Source organism: Microtus pennsylvanicus, chromosome 3 (assembly GCF_037038515.1).
Source record: "Microtus pennsylvanicus isolate mMicPen1 chromosome 3, mMicPen1.hap1, whole genome shotgun sequence".
NCBI classification, from domain to species: domain Eukaryota; kingdom Metazoa; phylum Chordata; class Mammalia; order Rodentia; family Cricetidae; genus Microtus; species Microtus pennsylvanicus.
Window position 1 is genome coordinate 55,423,920 of NC_134581.1, and position 16,640 is coordinate 55,440,559.

At 52.8% G+C, this 16,640-nt stretch overlaps 1 protein-coding gene across 2 annotated transcripts in view; it reads right to left on the minus strand.

Moving 5' to 3' along the window:
• The window catches only part of Igdcc3 (immunoglobulin superfamily DCC subclass member 3), a 43,702-nt gene that overhangs the window by 3,112 nt on the left and 23,950 nt on the right, over positions 1-16,640 (minus strand). Inside the window, exons 3-12 of one of the 2 annotated variants that reach the window (XM_075967760.1) lie at positions 5,825-5,969; positions 5,345-5,475; positions 4,912-5,049; positions 3,492-3,650; positions 2,400-2,565; positions 1,863-2,110; positions 1,512-1,676; positions 1,096-1,287; positions 880-984; positions 51-129 (exon numbers count right to left, since the gene is read on the minus strand). In XM_075967760.1, coding sequence (XP_075823875.1) covers positions 51-129; positions 880-984; positions 1,096-1,287; positions 1,512-1,676; positions 1,863-2,110; positions 2,400-2,565; positions 3,492-3,650; positions 4,912-5,049; positions 5,345-5,475; positions 5,825-5,969 — 1,528 coding nt within the window. Of the gene's footprint in view, positions 1-50; positions 190-879; positions 985-1,095; positions 1,288-1,511; positions 1,677-1,862; positions 2,111-2,399; positions 2,566-3,491; positions 3,651-4,911; positions 5,050-5,344; positions 5,476-5,824; positions 5,970-16,640 lie in introns of both variants that reach the window. The other variant, XM_075967759.1, reaches the window with a different exon arrangement.

Here is a 16,640-nt window from a genome sequence, read left to right on the forward strand (position 1 = left end):
AGCTCTGTCTCCGTCCCCTGCGGCAGCTCCTCCCCAGACTCAGGACCCACCTGCCCCTCTGGCCAAACAGAAGGAAGAGGATACAGAAGACGATGCAGGTGACTCCGATGTGGATGCCGATGACAATGCCTGTGGTGGATGTATGGGTGGTGACATCTTCCTTCCGGCAGTCACAGGGGGGACTCAAGGCTAGAGGGCAGGGCAGGTTGGGGCTGGCCTGAAGCAAGACTCCCCAGCTTTCTTCCTCTGCTTGACCCCTTTAACCTTTCCTTCGGGGCCCCAGCTCAATCTTTCAGCTCTTTCTCTAAGTTCTAAGCACCGGGTTCTGTGTCAGATACCAAGACTTGTGCTGTTTATTTTGAGACGGGGTTTCACGTAGCCCAGGCTGACCTCAAACTTGCTACGTAGCTGAGGATGGCCTTGAACTTCTCATCCTCCAGCTTCCACCTCCTGAGTGCTGTGATTACAGATGCTATGCCTGGTTTCTATGGCACTGGGGATGGAACCCAGGGCTTTGGAGCTGCTAGGCAAGCACTCATCAACTGAGCTGTGTTCCCAGCCAGGAGCAGCTGTACTTTGTTTTGTTTTTATGGACTGTTTCATCCTTGCCATGTTTTACAAAGTAGGAACCATTAACCCTGTTTCATAATGGGAAATAAAATAAAATAAATGAATAAATAAATAAAATAAAGCTTGAAAGAAGTTGAGTAACTCGCCCGAGGTCACACATACAGCCGCAAAGCTGCACAGTTAAGCTTTATGCTTCCAAGCCGTGTGCATGAGGGCTGCAAACAACGGCCTCCCTCCTACCTAGCCCTTTTGTCACCCATTCCCCTCTTCAGGTCAGGCTGCAGCCCATGGCCTATCTGTAGCCCTCACCTGTCCTCTCAGAGGCTCCCTTCAAAGACACGAAGCGGACGGTGGCGTTCCCGTCTCCATGCTGGTTGTAGGCGAGGAGTTTCACCTCATACACAGTGCTGGGGTCTGCAGGAAGCAGGGCTACTCAGTAGCTTCCCCTTCCCTGCCAGGCAGCTTTGTTCTGCAAGGGGAGGGACACCACCCCGAGTACCCAGCCCCTCACCCTGCATGTCTCACCAAGCTGGCTGAGGTTGTAAGAGGAGACAGTCCCAGGGAGCAAGATGGGGCCGGTGAAGGAGGCTGCGCTGACCGGGCGGTAAAACAGCTTGAAGCCCCCATTGTGTTGGACCAGCCGTGGCCAAGGCTTCCACAGAAGTTGCAGAGAGGAGCTGCCCAGCAACCGCACCGATAGTTGGGGCGGGAGGGGGGCTAGAGGGCCAAGATGAGAGCAGTCAGTCGGAGCTCTAGTTTTCTTCCCGTGACCTAGAACCCAAGAACCTGACAGCCTTCTCTTAACCTGAGGCACTGGGCATGGCCTCACTCTAAAAGGCTGCCCCTTCCTCCCTGCAGAGCTGTCCCTGCTTAGCCTCAGGACCAGTACCGGGTGCTCCGATAGCCCGAGCATCTAGGGTTCTGCATCCCATTCTCCTTACCTTCCCCCAGGGTGCTGGCCAGGGTGGGGACAGAGGCTAAACTGGCCCCCCTTGGTGTGTAGGCCTTGATATAGAAGCTGTAGGCTGTGGAGGGCTCAAGATCTCTGACCAGGTGCTGGAAGGTGCTCTTGCTAACGGCTTCCTGATACTCCAGCTTGGGAGAGTCTGGGAGGCAAAAGGGAGCCCCAGGGAGTGTTAAGAGATGGGAGGGCATCTTGGAAGTTTTGGTGAAATAGGTGGTCAGCGAGCCGGTGTGGAAGGAAAGGAAGGTGTTGGGTCAGGATATGTGTGGTTCAGAGGGTTAGCTACAGTTAGGGTGGGTGACAGAGCTCTCCTGATGTCACTACGCACCAGCAGCCTTCCTGATGTGCAAGACATAGCCGATGATCTCCTTGGTGTGGGCTAGAGGCTCACTCCAAGATACTTGAACCTCGGTGGAGGACACAGAGACAGCACGAACGTTGCGTGGGGGGCCTGGCAAACCCTCAGCCCACAGCACGGTCAGCCTGGCGCTGGCTTGGGATGAACCAGCAATGTTCTCAGCCACACACTGGTAGATGGCCTCATCTTCAGGACCAACTCCAGAGATGCTCAGTGTGCTGCAGGGAGAGGGAGAGCCTCAGAGGTCGGCCACATTGCCCCCTGAGAGATGGAGAGACCGAGGCCCTGCTTGTCTGAGCAAGACTTATCGGCACAAGGGTGGCAGGCCCAAGACGTAAGTCCCACGTCCCAGAATCCCTAGGATCGCATCCCATCTCCCCTGGCTAGAGAGAGGTACACGCTTATATTTGGACCACTGACTTCAGACACCGTTTCTTCCCAGTATAGTACCACAACACAGCACATGCACACACACACACACACACACACACACACACACACACACACCTGTTGTTGTTCTTGAGCCTGACGTGGCCTCCCGGCCCCAGCACTTGACCATTCTTCAACCATGTGACATGAGGGGGTGGTTCACCTTGAGCTTGGCAGGTGAACATGGCCGTGGTTCCAGCCGGCCTGGAGATGGACTGGGGATGCTGGACAAACTCTGCTGGGGCTGAGTGGACACAGAGAAGCATGGGGTCATAGGGGTCGTGTAGAGGGGCACAGGGACAGCCATGAATGGAGGGGTGAGGAGGAAGGGTTAATGGGTCAGAGAAGAGGCCAGGAATGGCTCCCTTTCTTCTTCCTTCACCCCAGCATCTAGGAATAGGATTCCATCTTAAGGACTATTTTTTTAAAAAAAAAAAACCCTGACATCTGTATCCGAAAGCAATCAAGCTGAGCTCCCTGCTCAGGAAATTGTTAAGTAAATAAATGTGCTAATAGGCTGGCTGCACCTCCAAGGCTGTAATGACAGGAGATGGATGAGCCCCCCTTCACCACCCAATCCCACTTCCCTCCAATCCCCAGCCTCAAGCCTCCATTAACACCCAGGAATGGAATACTCCATCACTTTCACGCGGACAGATTAACAGCACACAGCAAGCTAAACAAACGGCATTTAAGTTCCTGATTCCCCACTTCCCATCTCTATTCCCATGCCACGGAGGAGAGACAGCCAGGGAGAAGCCCTGGAAATGGAGGCTGCCTGCGGGGGCCCCACATCCCGAGAGAAGGAGACGGCAGGCACACTAGGGCGCACAGCAGGCAAGTGTGAGCGTGGAAGAGCCACATGTGTGAATGAAACGGCTTCGCGGGAAGGGACATGTGTGAGCCAGGGGAATGACCTGCTGATATCAGAAAGTGGCAGAGCTTCCCAGGGTGAAGGGGTGGCACCAACATGTGCAGGGCACATAGGTTGTAAGTCAGAGAATGCCACGCCCCTCTGGCGCTATGACTTGTGTTCTTGGGAAGACGTATAAGGGTTAGGGGCAGGGCTCGGGCAAGGCTAAGCATCTGCAGTAATAGAAAGTACTGATCTCTGGCACAGACCAGAGGTGCTGAGGGGTCATGGGAAGCAGGGGTTTGGCTGCTCTGTACCTTGAACCACCAGCCGGCCCTGGGCTGTCCTCCTCACCCGAGTGCCAGGCCTGTTGGCCGCACAGACATAGACACCTGAGTGCTGGACGGTCACATCTGAGATGATGAGGTTTCCCGTACCCAGCACCTGGATGCCCTCCACCCCAATGGGGCGACCATCTGCAATGGAAGTGGAGAGGAATGAGCGGCGACGGGGGTGTGGAGATGGGAGAGATGAGAACATTACAGAAGCCTTACCCCTTTACTAGTCTTCCGGAAAGCCCCCACCTACAGCTTTGGCACCTCCACAGAAGTTGGGAAGTGGCAGAGAAATGCATGGCACTTGAGTCCAGCAGCAGGGGCCAGCGTCCTGATTCTAGCACGATTGCTGGCTGCTTTTGCTGTTATTGTTTGCTTGGTTTTTACCCAGCCTCCCACCGCACAGCCTAGGGTGACATCCTCCCGCTTCAGCACCTACGCGCTTCTAGTCCCTTCTCCTTGAGTCCATAGAGGACTTGGATTTGATCGGCAGTTGTAAACTCCATGGCTGAATATCCATTCTGGTCCAGGCTGCCAAGGCACAGACAGGGCCCTGAACATAAAGGCTCTGAGAAGTCCCTTAGTAAAGAGCCTTGGTTAACTTTGTTTCCCACACTTGTTAGGCCCCTGAGCCATTCTTTCTCTCCTGCTAGGCCGTACTCTGGGAAATGACGGAGCAGATGGCTCCTGGAGTGCCTAGTGGCTCCTGATGGTAGCCTACTCTTTCCATTTTCTCCCTGGGACCCAAGCCCTCCCCCCACCCCAGGGATCAGATTAGCACAGCCAGAACACAAGGAGACAGCTCCCCATTCAGGCCCTGAAGTGGTGAAATCTACTCCATTATCCCACAGGGCCCCTCCTTCCCCCATCACTCAGCTGCTAGTGTGGCATAGTCTCCTCGTGCATGCGGCCCCACCCCACCCCTCTGGAGGCTCCTTCCCCCAGTGACCTTTCGGCTTAGACTAGTGGCCCATCTGCACCCTTTCACTGCTTTCTTCTGTTGCCTGCGAGCTCTGGCTGGGAGCAGGCAAGCCTGGGAGTGGGATGCTTGCTAAGGCTTAGGATTGCAAAACTGGGGGTGTGGCCAGGGCATGGAGGGTGGGGTGGGAGGGACTGGGTGCTCAGGGCTGCAGAGCTCTGGGGCTGGAGAGACACTGAGGGAGAACTGTCTCTACTCCGTAACCCAGGGAACTAAGCCAGCTCCGCAGGGAGAGAGAGAATGCAGGAGCAGCAGGCTGACCTCCAGAGAAGCTCAGCCCCTCCCCAGGCCACGGGGGAGGAGACTGACCCTTGCGGAGAACAAACACAATTTAAAGTCCTCCAGAGCTGGGTGATGAGACCATGACACCAGCCCTCCCAGGGGGTAGGCTGGCCAGAGAGCTGGGCTATGGATGAGGCTCACCCAGGCGGCTCCAGGACACAATGGGGCGCGGGTTGCCCGTGGCGACACACTCCAGCACCGCAGTCTGGTGCACTGTCAGGGTGAGGTTCTCAGGCCCCACCAGGATGGTGGGCTCCTTGTAGACCCCGGAGCCTGAGCCTGAGGGGAGAAGACCACATTTCCTTAATTCAGTGGGAAGCTTTTCCACTTCCTCACTCCCACTTATGACCCTGGAGACACACACACCAGCCCCCAACAAGTTCTGAAGACAAGGAGATGTTGGGGAACTTCAGGGTCCTGACAACCATCCTTACCCCCAAGCTAGGCCTCCAGCATTGGAAGAACCCAGGGATCACTGGGAAAAGGAGAGGGCTAGAGACCAGCCTCGGCTGCCAACTGGGTGTGTCTGGGAGTAGACCAACTTGGGTGACAGAACTGGGCCGAAGGAGCTCACCTGATACAGTAAGCCTGGCCCCGTGGCTGACCCGCACACTGGCAATGTTTGAGGCCACACAGTGGAAGACACCGCTGTCTTCAGCCCGAAGTCCTGTTATCTGCAAGACCCCCTTGGGCAGTAATGTGTACCTGTTGGGGGAGGGCACAGTTGACAACCGGCATGACCTCAAGCCATGGCAACATAAACCGAAATGTGGGCACTAACCCAGTCATACTGCTGTGATCAGACACTCACTGGGACCCTCACGGGTGGATACACCATCCTAATCTTGATAACAATCACACACGACCCTCACACACACCTTCTTGAGCCTAGGATCAGGGTCCAGTAAGCCATGTGGACCCCCAATTTTGACTGCAGCTTGCATAAAGAGCACTGCTCCAGGTTGTAGGCACTGTAGCACACACGAGACTGCCAAGTTTTCATCCAGATTCAGTACCTCCGTCAGCCTCTCTGTCCTCCCCACCAGAGGCTCACCTCTCATCGTCCGTGTCAATGGGGACTCTGTTCTTCTCCCACGTGATCAGGGGCTTGGGAAGCCCATGGATTTGGCACTGGAAGCGGGCTACACCACCCTCCTCACCCATGGTGGCCTGGGGGTGCACGTGGAAGTCTGACATGGCTGGGGAAACAGAAGAGGGGGGCAGGTGCAGAGGAAGTGATGAGGGGTCACCCGCTGAGGTGCAGTCTGTTTGAGGCAGGACAGTAGCTTAAGAGACATACCAGCCCTCCCCTCAGCCCTCTCTACCATGGGTAGGCACACTCTGATCCCAGAGATGACATAATGTTTAAGAGACCTAGAGAGGAGACACTGAGACAAGACATTGTTGTATGCAAAGTTCACAACTGAGAACCATGCAATCTAGTTAACAAAAAAGGCAGAAATAAAAAATTCATAATGTTTTAAAGACATTTACAACATTGTGCTAGACTGGATTTATGACCTCCCTTGGCTTGTAGGGTGAACATTCCTGGGAGGCCAACTCCAGAATGATGAAGCTTGCTGGGCAGTGGTGCACGCCTTTAATCCCAACACTCGGGAGGCAGAGGCAGGCGGATCTCTGTGAGTTTGAGGCCAACCTGATCTACAGAGCGAGTTCCAGAACAACCTGCTACACAGAGAAACCCTGTTTCAAAAAAAAAAAAACCAAAACCAGAACAGAGCGATAAGACTCTAAGGAGGTATGTGTGGGCTGTGGAGGCTTCCCAGGGAGGAAAGGGTCTCCTGGACCTCATTCGTGAAAGTCACCTAGAGATAGGCACTTCTCCCAGACTGGCTACTGTTTTTTTTTTATCTGCTGGTACCTGAGCAGTATGTGCCACATTCTACAGAACTGCAAACTAAGGCCCAGAGAGTGAACCGGTTCACCACTGTCACCTTGTAGGGACATTGTCAATAGTAGCTTGACCAGCCTCTTCCCTACTAGGGCCCAGTGGCTTTCTATCCTTTCCTTCCTTGTCCTCCCCCCCCCCAACACACACATGAAGCTCTGTAGTTTCCACAAGCGCCCCAAGAGGGTAGTGTATCCATGCAAGGTGACAGGCCTCTCAGAAGACTGTCAAACCTACCAATCTACATTTCAATGTGTCATAAATATTCAAGGACCCCCTCCCCACCTTTTGGGGATCAGACTCACACTTAAACTCTGATCTACAGAGGGGGCCATGGTGCCCCCTTGTACCCCCAGCTGGTTAAGTGTTCCCCCCACCCTGCTCCCACCCTGGCTCAGGCCCCACACTGCAAACCTGGGGAAAGGCCCCTCCCATACAAGCTCCCAGCTTCAGCACCCGGACTGAGATTTCATTAAAATCCACTTTGCTTCAAGTGCAGGAAGGCGGTACACCATCTGTCCAAGCTGCGGCCCCTCCCCTCTGGCACTCCATCAATTGGGGCAGTGGCTCCCTCCCTCCCAGAAGGAGCCCCCCCCTCAGCAAGCAGGGACCCTGGAGCTTGTTGCTGGCTGTCCCTGCTCCAGGCTCCCTGGCATGCCTGGACAGCCCTCCTCATGGCTCCAACGTCCTCTCTCAGGCTCCCTCAATCCACAGTCCTGCTCTGGACTCCATGGCCGCTCAGCAGCTTGCAAGGACGAGGACAAGCCTTTGTGCCTTCCTCGAGAGTCTCTAGGGGCTGGCTCCTTTGTGGCCATTCTCCATCTCATTTGCATGTGGTTCATTAAATATAAACATGCATAAAAATCCCCTGCCCAGCCTCCTCCTCTCTGATGGCCTCCTGGGAGTGTGGTGGATGGGTGTGCACAGCTTCTTGTACATGTGTTCCAGGCTGAGTGTTTGCTGGGAAGCCTGGCTCTGTCTCTTGTATCTGGCCTAACTGTCCCTGTCTGGACAACAGTAGGGGTTTGATCTGCCAGCTACTGTGGCCGGTATGTGTTTCTGGTGTTGTGTTGGTGATCAATCACGAGTGTCTCCCTGTGGGTAAAGCTCTTGTGGACAGGACTTTGGAGCCTGGCTTTGAGAGGGAAGGACAAGTGGTCCAGCTGGGGCCCCCATCAGGCTGGATGAGAGGATCCCCAGGGAGCATCCAGAGGTCAGCCTGCCCTGACTCAGGCCAAAGGGTGTCCTTGGCCAAAGGCCTGTAGGTCAACCCAGAGGCTCGGGAGTGGAGGTTGAAAAGTCTCTGGGGTCCTGTCTAGCCCAACCTCCAGGGCTGGAGATAGACCTTGGGGGTGGGGGAACGAGTACCCAGGCTCCAGAGTTGCTATCTTGCTCTCTCATCCAGACCCTGCCTAAACAGGAGCTGGTGTCCTCTTCTCTAGCTGGAGAGGAGCTGTATCCCTAGGCCCCCATCCTTACAGATGCTTCCTCATTACTGAATTGAGTCTTTTGTGCCTTTAGGCCCCAGGCTGGACTCCCTGGAGGCCCTAGAACTGGTCTGAGGAGAGACAGAAGAAGCTCCTACTTTTCAGGTCTGGGCGCTGGGATGGCAGAGTCTGGTCTTTATGGGTCAGGCCTCCCTCAAACGCTCAACCTTAGAAGGACACTATCAGCACAGCGAGGCTGAGTATGATGATGCTGGGAAGGGATGCCAGTGCTGGAACTGGGTGGCACCCCAGTAGAGTCACTGGACCCCTAGAGGTTCCCTGGGGCCCTCCTAGCCCTCACTGCCTTCATTGGAGGGGACCTGGTGGACCCTGCGTGTTGTCTTACTGGAACACTTTTGCTTTGCTTGTACAAAAATGCTTGAAAACCCATTTTGAAGTGAATCCTTTTGTCTTGTAAAAGGGGTACTGAAGGCCAGGCCTTCTGCAGGGGTGTCCTTACTACCCTAGCCAATTTTTCTCTCTCTCCAAGGTCAGGAACCCCTGCAGCAGACTGTACATTAAACCAGGCTCCTCTTCCTTTCTTCCTCTTCCTCTTCTTCTTAAAGATATCATTTTGGCTGGGTGGTGGTGGTTGCACGCCTTTAATCCCAGCACTCGGGGGCAGAGGCAACTGGATCGCTGTGACTTTGAGGCCAGTCTGGTCTACAGAGGGAGTTCCAGGACAGCCATGGGCTACAAAGTGAGAGCCTGTCTCGAGAAAACAAACAAAATACATAATATTTATTTATTCTTATTTTATGTGTATGGGTATTTTGCCTATTCCTCAAATAGACTGGAAGAGGGTGTCAGATCCCCTGGAACTGGAGTTACAGATGGTTGTGAGCTGCCATGTGGGTGCTGGGAAGTGAACCTGGGTCCTCTGGAAGAGCATCCAGTGTTCTCAACTGGACAATCTCTCCAGCCTGGTCAGCTTCAGCTTCACCCGGGGAGTCCAGCGGGCTATCAGATGCGTTCTTCTCACCAAGCCTCCTGCTTCCCTCTCCTCTTCCTGGCCTTCACTTACTCTTTGGTCAGCCTGGGGCTTGCTGAGTGACCTAGTTTACGCAGCATACATGGAGGGGTAGGTGCCCTCAGGACCCTCAGATTCTGCGCTAACCTCTACCACAGTCTCCAAGTCAGAGAGCTTACCCAGCTTAGCTGGAGAACGCTCATGGCTCTCAAACAGGCTTTGGGTTCCTCTTGTATCGGGGCAGAACATATTTGGTTCTTAGGTCTTGTGTGTTGTTTGTTTGTTGTGGGATGTTTGTACACGGTGTGAAGATACATTGCTGTAATTGTTTTAATAAAGAGCTGAATGGCCAATAGCCAGGCAGGAGGTGTAGGCGGGACTTCAGGGCAGAGAGAGAGGAAGTAGGAGATGAATCTAGACCTGCAAGGGATGACAGGAGACAGGGAAAGAAATAGGAAAGGCAAGATGGAAGAGAGATAATGCCACATGACAGAAAGTAGATTAATCAAATGGGTTAATTAAGTTACAATAGCTAGATAGGAACAAGCCTAAGCTATAGGCTGCGTTTTCATAATTAATAAAAAGTCTCCATGTCATTATTTGGAAGCTGGCTGGAGGGACAGAGAAAGACTTGTTACATACAAACAGGCTTTTGGGCCGGGCAATGGTGGCACACGTCTTTAATCCCAGCACTCGGGAGGCAGAAGCAGGCGGATCTCTGTGAGTTCGAGACCAGCCTGGTCTACAGAGCTAGTTCCAGGACAGGCTCCAAAGCCACAGAGAAACCCTGTTTCGAAAAACCAAAAAAAAAAAAAAAAAAAAAAAACCAGGCTTTTGCGCTCCTCTAGTGTCAGGGTAGAGAGCCAGGCGGTGGTGGTGGTGGCGCACGCCTTTAATCCCAGAACCCAGCACTTGAGGGAGGCAGAGGCATGGGGAACTCTGTGAGTTCGAAAGCTACGGAGAAACCCTGTTTCGAAAGATCCAAAAAAAAAAAAAAAGGGTAGAGCATATTTGGTTCATAAGTCGTGTGTGTGTGTTTGTGTTGTTTGTTTGTTCTGTCCTGTTCTTTTTTTAAAAAAAAAAAAAAACAAAACAAAGTTTTGCTATGTAGCCCAGGCTGACCTCAGACTCAATGTAATCTTCCTTCTGAGGTCTCCCAGGTGTTGGTATGAGCTACCACACCCCCCACAGAAACCTGTTCTTAGCCAGGTGTGGTAGCGTACATCTGTAGTCCAGGTATTCAGGAGGCTGAGGCAGGGTGATCATGAATTCAAGAACAGCTTGAGCTACACCGTGGGATTCTGAATCAAAAATGAAAATAAGGTCATCACAGAGGCCACAGTGTGGTTGATGACTGTGGCCTGCGTTAGCTGCTACCCATTACCCAGTGCTATGGCCCTGGCAGTTGATGCGTCCACTTCTGCACTTCTCGGTCCTCTGAGGACAGTTCTGGGTTCTTCCCTTCGCTGGGTGACAGAAGAGGTAAGGAAGTAGGTGGGAGCCTGCCAGGTGTGAGGGCCAAAAGGAAGCAACAGGGAAAAGGAGATAGCAAGCACCCTATCCCTGTGCACTTGTGAAAGGGTCTTCCGGCTCTCCTATGACCCATTCACCGTGGATGCAGCAGGTTACGGCAGAGGTAAGAGGGGAATAGAAATGACAGGAAATGGTCCTGGACACCCCTATAGATCACCCAGAGGGACAGGGTCTCCAGAGAACCAGAGCTACAGCAGCTCCAAGAAGGGAACTTATTACCTGGTCCAGGGCCTTTGCAGAGGTCAGGCCTGGATTTGATTAGCCAGGCTCCAGAGGGACATGGGGGGCAGTGAAAGGTTAAGGCAGAGCACTGGGAATGAAGCTCAAGTCTCCCACCTTTGGCTGCAGCCACATTACTATCTGATGTGTGATGATAAAATAAGAGCTGGGGACATATTTGGAAAACTTCGACTTTGCCAGAGTTCGCAGATGGGGGTGGAGGTTTCTGAGAGCTCACTGCCACGTTCTCATGCACTCGTTCAAGAGGGGATCACTATGAAGACTAATCCTAAGATCCTGAAGTCTAAACACACACACACACACATACACATACGTATACACGCGTGCACACAAACATGCACACACACCATCTCCCTACCCATCTACCACTGTCAAGGATTAGGGCACACAACATCTGGAAACCCAGCTCCTCCTCAGGCAACATGAACACTAATAACATTTTGCTTACACCAAGCACACGCCTGCACCCTAGACACTGCTACCCATTGCTTCAAACTTGCCCCTAGAACTGCATTCTTCAGTAAGTCATGTCTGGGAAGCCATGAAGCGTCAGTTCCAGAGCCCTCTGCAGATAGCACACATCCATGCTCATGTTCCTTACATAAAATAGTGCACACACTATTTGCATATATATATATATATATGATATATATGAGTTCAAGGGCAGCCTGGTCTACAAAGTGAGTTCCAGGATGGTCAGGGCTACATAGATAAACCCTGTCTCAAAAAACAAACAAACAAACAAAATGTAAATTCTGTTCCTTGACTTACTGCAACTTTTCAAATGTTCCACAGCCACAGGTTGGCCGCTGGCTAGTGGGCAGCCATCACACACAGCCACAGGTTGGCCGCTGGCTAGCGGGCAGCCTTCACACACAGCCACAGGTTGGCCACTGGCTAGCGGGCAGCCATCACACACAGCCACAGATTGGCCGCTGGCTAGCAGGCAGCCATCACACACAGCCACAGGTTGGCCGCTGGCTAGCAGGCAGCCATCACACACAGCCACAGGTTGGCCACTGGCTAGCGGGCAGCCATCACACACAGCCACAGGTTGGCCACTGGCTAGCGGGCAGCCATCACACACAGCCACAGGTTGGCCGCTGGCTAGCGGGCAGCCATCACACACAGCCACAGGTTGGCCGCTGGCTAGTGGGCAGCCATCACAAAGTTCTATCGCTAGTGCTCATCTCAAGGCTTCAGAGCCCTAACTGCTTCTGTTTCCCTGTCTCACTGCTGCGCCATCAAAAAGGACTCTCTGTCTTCACTCCTGTCCTGCCCCTGCGTCTCACAGTTGCCCCCTCTCGGCCATATGAACACAGAAACAGGACCAGAGCCACATTTGTAGGCTGACCTGTAAGCCACGATGCTTCACATGGCAAGATTCTGTACTCTCCCAAGTCAGCAAATATTTGCTAAGAATGTTTTAGGATAGTGGTACAGACATCACAGAAGACTCTAGAATCACCCAGAACTGAGTTCAAAGTTCAACACTACAGTTCAGTCCAACTTCAGTCCACTGTTATGAACTCTGAGAGTTTGGGCAAGTGAGATGACCTCCCAGAACTTTTATTTTTGTTGACTTTCTGGGGTTTTTTTTGTTTATTTTGGGACAGGATCTCACTATGTAGCTCTGAATGACTTCGAACTCACTTCCCAGGGGTGGGAAGTAATGGCCTCAAACTCAGAGATCCACCTGCCTCTGCCTTCCAAGTGCTGGGAGAAGAGTTTTGTGCCATTCCACCTGGTCCTCAGAACTTCCATTATTATTATTATTATTATTATTATTATTATTATTATTATTATTATTATTTGTAAAACAGGTGTGCTCCCTTCACTAGGCCTGCTGCTCCCTGCTGCTCCCTGCTGCTCCCTGCTGCTCCCTGCTGCTCCCTGCTGCTCCCTGCTGCTCCCTGCTGCTCCCTGCTGCTGGAGGGGATCAGGAGAACTGAACGGAACTAAGAGAGAGCCCCCAGGTAATGGAAGAGCAAGACCAGAGGCGAATGACTCCACCCAGGGTAGAGACTCTTTCCCTGGAGGACAGGGCAGGTGCAGTCCCCTGGAGATGGGACTGCAGAGAATTTGCAAGAGGATGGAGAATGGGGAGGGGGTTCTTGGGTGGGAGACAACAGGGCATTAACCAGAGTGTGGTCTCTTCTATCTGACTTCTGCTGGGAGGTTTCACGGAGGCAAGCTGTCAGTTGGAAGAGGCCGCTGGGTAATCGAGGCCTTGATTTCTCTAGTAAAATGTTTATGAAGCCCATAAAGTCATGCCTTTATTGGCCAGGCTCATTCCCAGCGTTGGATGTGGCTCTCTGAGGCGTAGTTAAAACACCTGCTGAACTAGGCACCGAGGGCGACTCTGGCCTCAGTCCAGACCTCAGTCCAGACCTTTCAGCAGAACCAGCAGTGAAGCCTAGTGGAATCTGAACGCTGAAGGGCAAGGAGCTGTGTCCCTCATACGTTCTTTATACCAGGATACCTCTGTAAATGCCCCCTTCCAAAAAGACTAGGGAAAGGAGGGCAGATGGTGAGAAACCCTGGGTCCTGGGGCAGCGGGGGTATTGCTCCTGCTGCCCTTACCCCAGGGGTGGGAAGCACTGGCCTTTAAACACAGTTATCGGACCCAGGCTCACCCCTAACACTGTTCACATTTCCCCATTATCCAGACCCCCCCTTGACTTTAGCTCTGTTAAGGAGCAATATGCCCTGACCAGCTATGGTCATCAAGATGGTTAGCGCATGACTCAGTAGTCCTGGGGACTTTGCTGTGGGTGGAGATGGGGCTCTGAATCCAAAAGTTCACTCGGAAGTGGGAAGGGCCATGTGGATGTTGGAATTAGCAGAGGAGGGTAGATGGACCTACAGACAGCTTCCTAAGACTGTGGTTGGCTCAGAAGCCTGCTGGGCTTTGCTGGCCCACTTTGGCCAGGTGACCCTGCTGAGAAACCTCGGCATTCCTTCATCGGCCAGCATCCCTTCATCGGCCAGCATCCCTTCATCAGCCAGCATCCCTTCATTGGCCAGCATCCCTTCATTGGCCGGCATCCCTTCATCGGCCAGCATCCCTTCATTGGCCTCCCCGAGCTCCTGACCCTTTCTTGGGCCCCTGAACCCCAGGCTCTCTCTCCCACCCTCTGGCTCCACCACCAATCCACCAATCTCCCCTACCCTGGCTCCAATTCCAACACAAAAGGCAACTTTGTCTTTCAAGTCCCCAGCCATAAATCCACAGCTCACCCTTCTGCAGCCGCCTCTGACAGATGGGGGCCTGGAAGGGGGAGCAGTGGTGTGGGATGGTGTATGGAGGGGCTGCATTCTCCTTAGGAACGTCTGTGCGTCCAGCTACTGGCCGCTGGAAGACTGGGGGAACCTCCAAACTTTGATACCACAATAGGTCAAAGGCAGGATGGCAGGGGATCCCAGAGGCTGGGGCCAAGGGGAATAAAACCTCAAAGCCCTACTTTTAATTACTTAGCCAGGACGTTTGGAAGCTCCAGCTCTTCCCTAGACACCTTCTCCTCCACTTCCAGCCTCCCATGGAGGGTGTGAAGTGCGCCTGGAGAGGGTGTGCTTGCCTATTAAGTATGTGTGCCTAATGGGGGAGGGGGATGTGACACGTGGTGGTGGCCTCTGGAGCACTGGGGCGGGGAAGGTGAAGGAGGAAATGTAAGGGAGCCCCACCCCTGCCCCAACTCCTGCTCCGTGTGGTCCTTCTGCCACAGCTGGGGTTTCAAAAGCATACCCAATTTCAAGTATTTTGTCCTGTTCTCATGCCACATGTCAGGTGAACCCATGTCCTGGGTTTGGTTCAGGAAGTCCAGTCACCTGTCCCAGTCACACAGTAGACCTGCTGAGCCCTCCGTGAACATTTACTCCACACACACACACACACACACACACACACACACACACTGAAAGGAAGTGCCAACATCAGACTCGCTGGCATCCCAGGAACAAAACTACCCCACCCCTGAGCACTGTTCTTAGACACCGCCACCACACTCTGAAAAGAACCTAGTGAAATCAGCAGGCTCCTATATGCTGTCACAGAAACATGGCTGTGAAGGCCGGAGAGATGGCTTACCGGTAAGAGCACCGGCTACTCTTCCAAGAAGCCAGGTTTGATGTCCAGCATCCATATTGTCGCCCACAATAGCCTATAGCTGCAGGGGATCCAATGTCCCTCTTCTGGCCTCTGAGAGTACCAGATACACACCTGGTACACAGGCAGACACATAGGCAAAACACCCACACAAGTGAAACAAAGATTTTAAAACGTGGCCCTAAAAACAGACCCTGAGAGCCAGGGGTACGCCATTAATCCCAGCACTCAGGAGGCAGAGGCAAGTGGATCTCTGAGTTCAAGGCCAGCCTGGTCAACAGAGTGAGTTCCAGGACAGCCAGGGCTACACAGAGAAACCCTGTCTTCAAACAAACAAACAAACAAAACACATACATGCACACACACACACATACACACACCAAAAAAAAAAAAACAGGACTCTATTTCTTATGTTAGCATAATAACCACATTAGGTAGGGTTTTCCAGCTTTTCTGGGGCTCAGAGAAGTTGAGAATTTAATCAAGGGCACACAGATAATCACTGGGATTAAGGCAGGCATTTCTTCATTTTCATTTTCAACTCAAGGTGGGCTGACTCCAAATTCCAAGCTCCTTCCCAGCAGCACAGCTGCCCTCACTAAGAAGGGACACATTTCCGTGCTGCTCAAATAGGAGTGGCAAGCCCACAGGAAGGCACAGGGTGCCCTGCATCTTAGACCCTGCAGCCGTCTTTCCTGACCACTTTAGAGCTACCCACACACAGCCAGCTTCACTTCAGTCTAGCTGCCCCAGGGTTTTGGGGTTTTATAGAGTGTAACTAATGCAGAAAAGCACCCTGATAAGGTGGTGTTCTCACCACACTAATGGCCCCTAAATTCTATTAACACAGGTAAATAAATAGCCAAGATGTGCTTGTCCCAGGTGGCTCTTTCCTACGCAAGTCCAGTTCTTCCCACATCAGAAAATCTGAGGTACCGCTCTTTCCAGAGTGGGGAGGCCCAGGATACCCCAGTAGGATATACAAATGGAGGAGTCTTTTTTCCTCAGGCTGAGAGGGCAAAGCATGGTGAAATGCCAGGGGCTTTTCAATAACTGCTTCGGCAATCACGGCCAAGTCAAAGTCCTTCTCTGTGCCTCAGTTTTTGTTTTGTTTGCTTTTCCCTCAGTGCGACTGGGGAGTTAAGGCTGTGGAGTTAAAAAGTGTTATCCAGATATAACCTTCAAGGCACCAAGTGCAGCCTGTGGTGCCGGTCAGGGGGTGGGAGTGGACCTAGCAATGAATCCCTGCTTTGGATTTGAAAATGCCCAGGTCCAGCAGAGCCTCCCTATGCAGACTGTGTGTCTCTGTTAGTGTCAGGGTCACCAATCTTCCTTATGTAAACCTGCCGGGTCCTACCATATCCTTAACTTCCGTTGTTCTGGTCCGGACACCGGATCTCCCTCACCTCCCGGAAGGGCGTCTGGTTAGGGGGCCCAGGCTGGAGCTATTAAGTAAATTGCTTTCACATGACCACCAGGACAACTCAACAAAAACAGACACTTCCCCCAAATTTCCAGAGCCATATATTAGGATTTGTAGGGATTGGTGGAGTGGGGTTAGGTAATAGAGGCAAACTGGATCAGGCTCGGCTCTGACCAGGCTGGGAAGCCTTTCAATTCCAACCT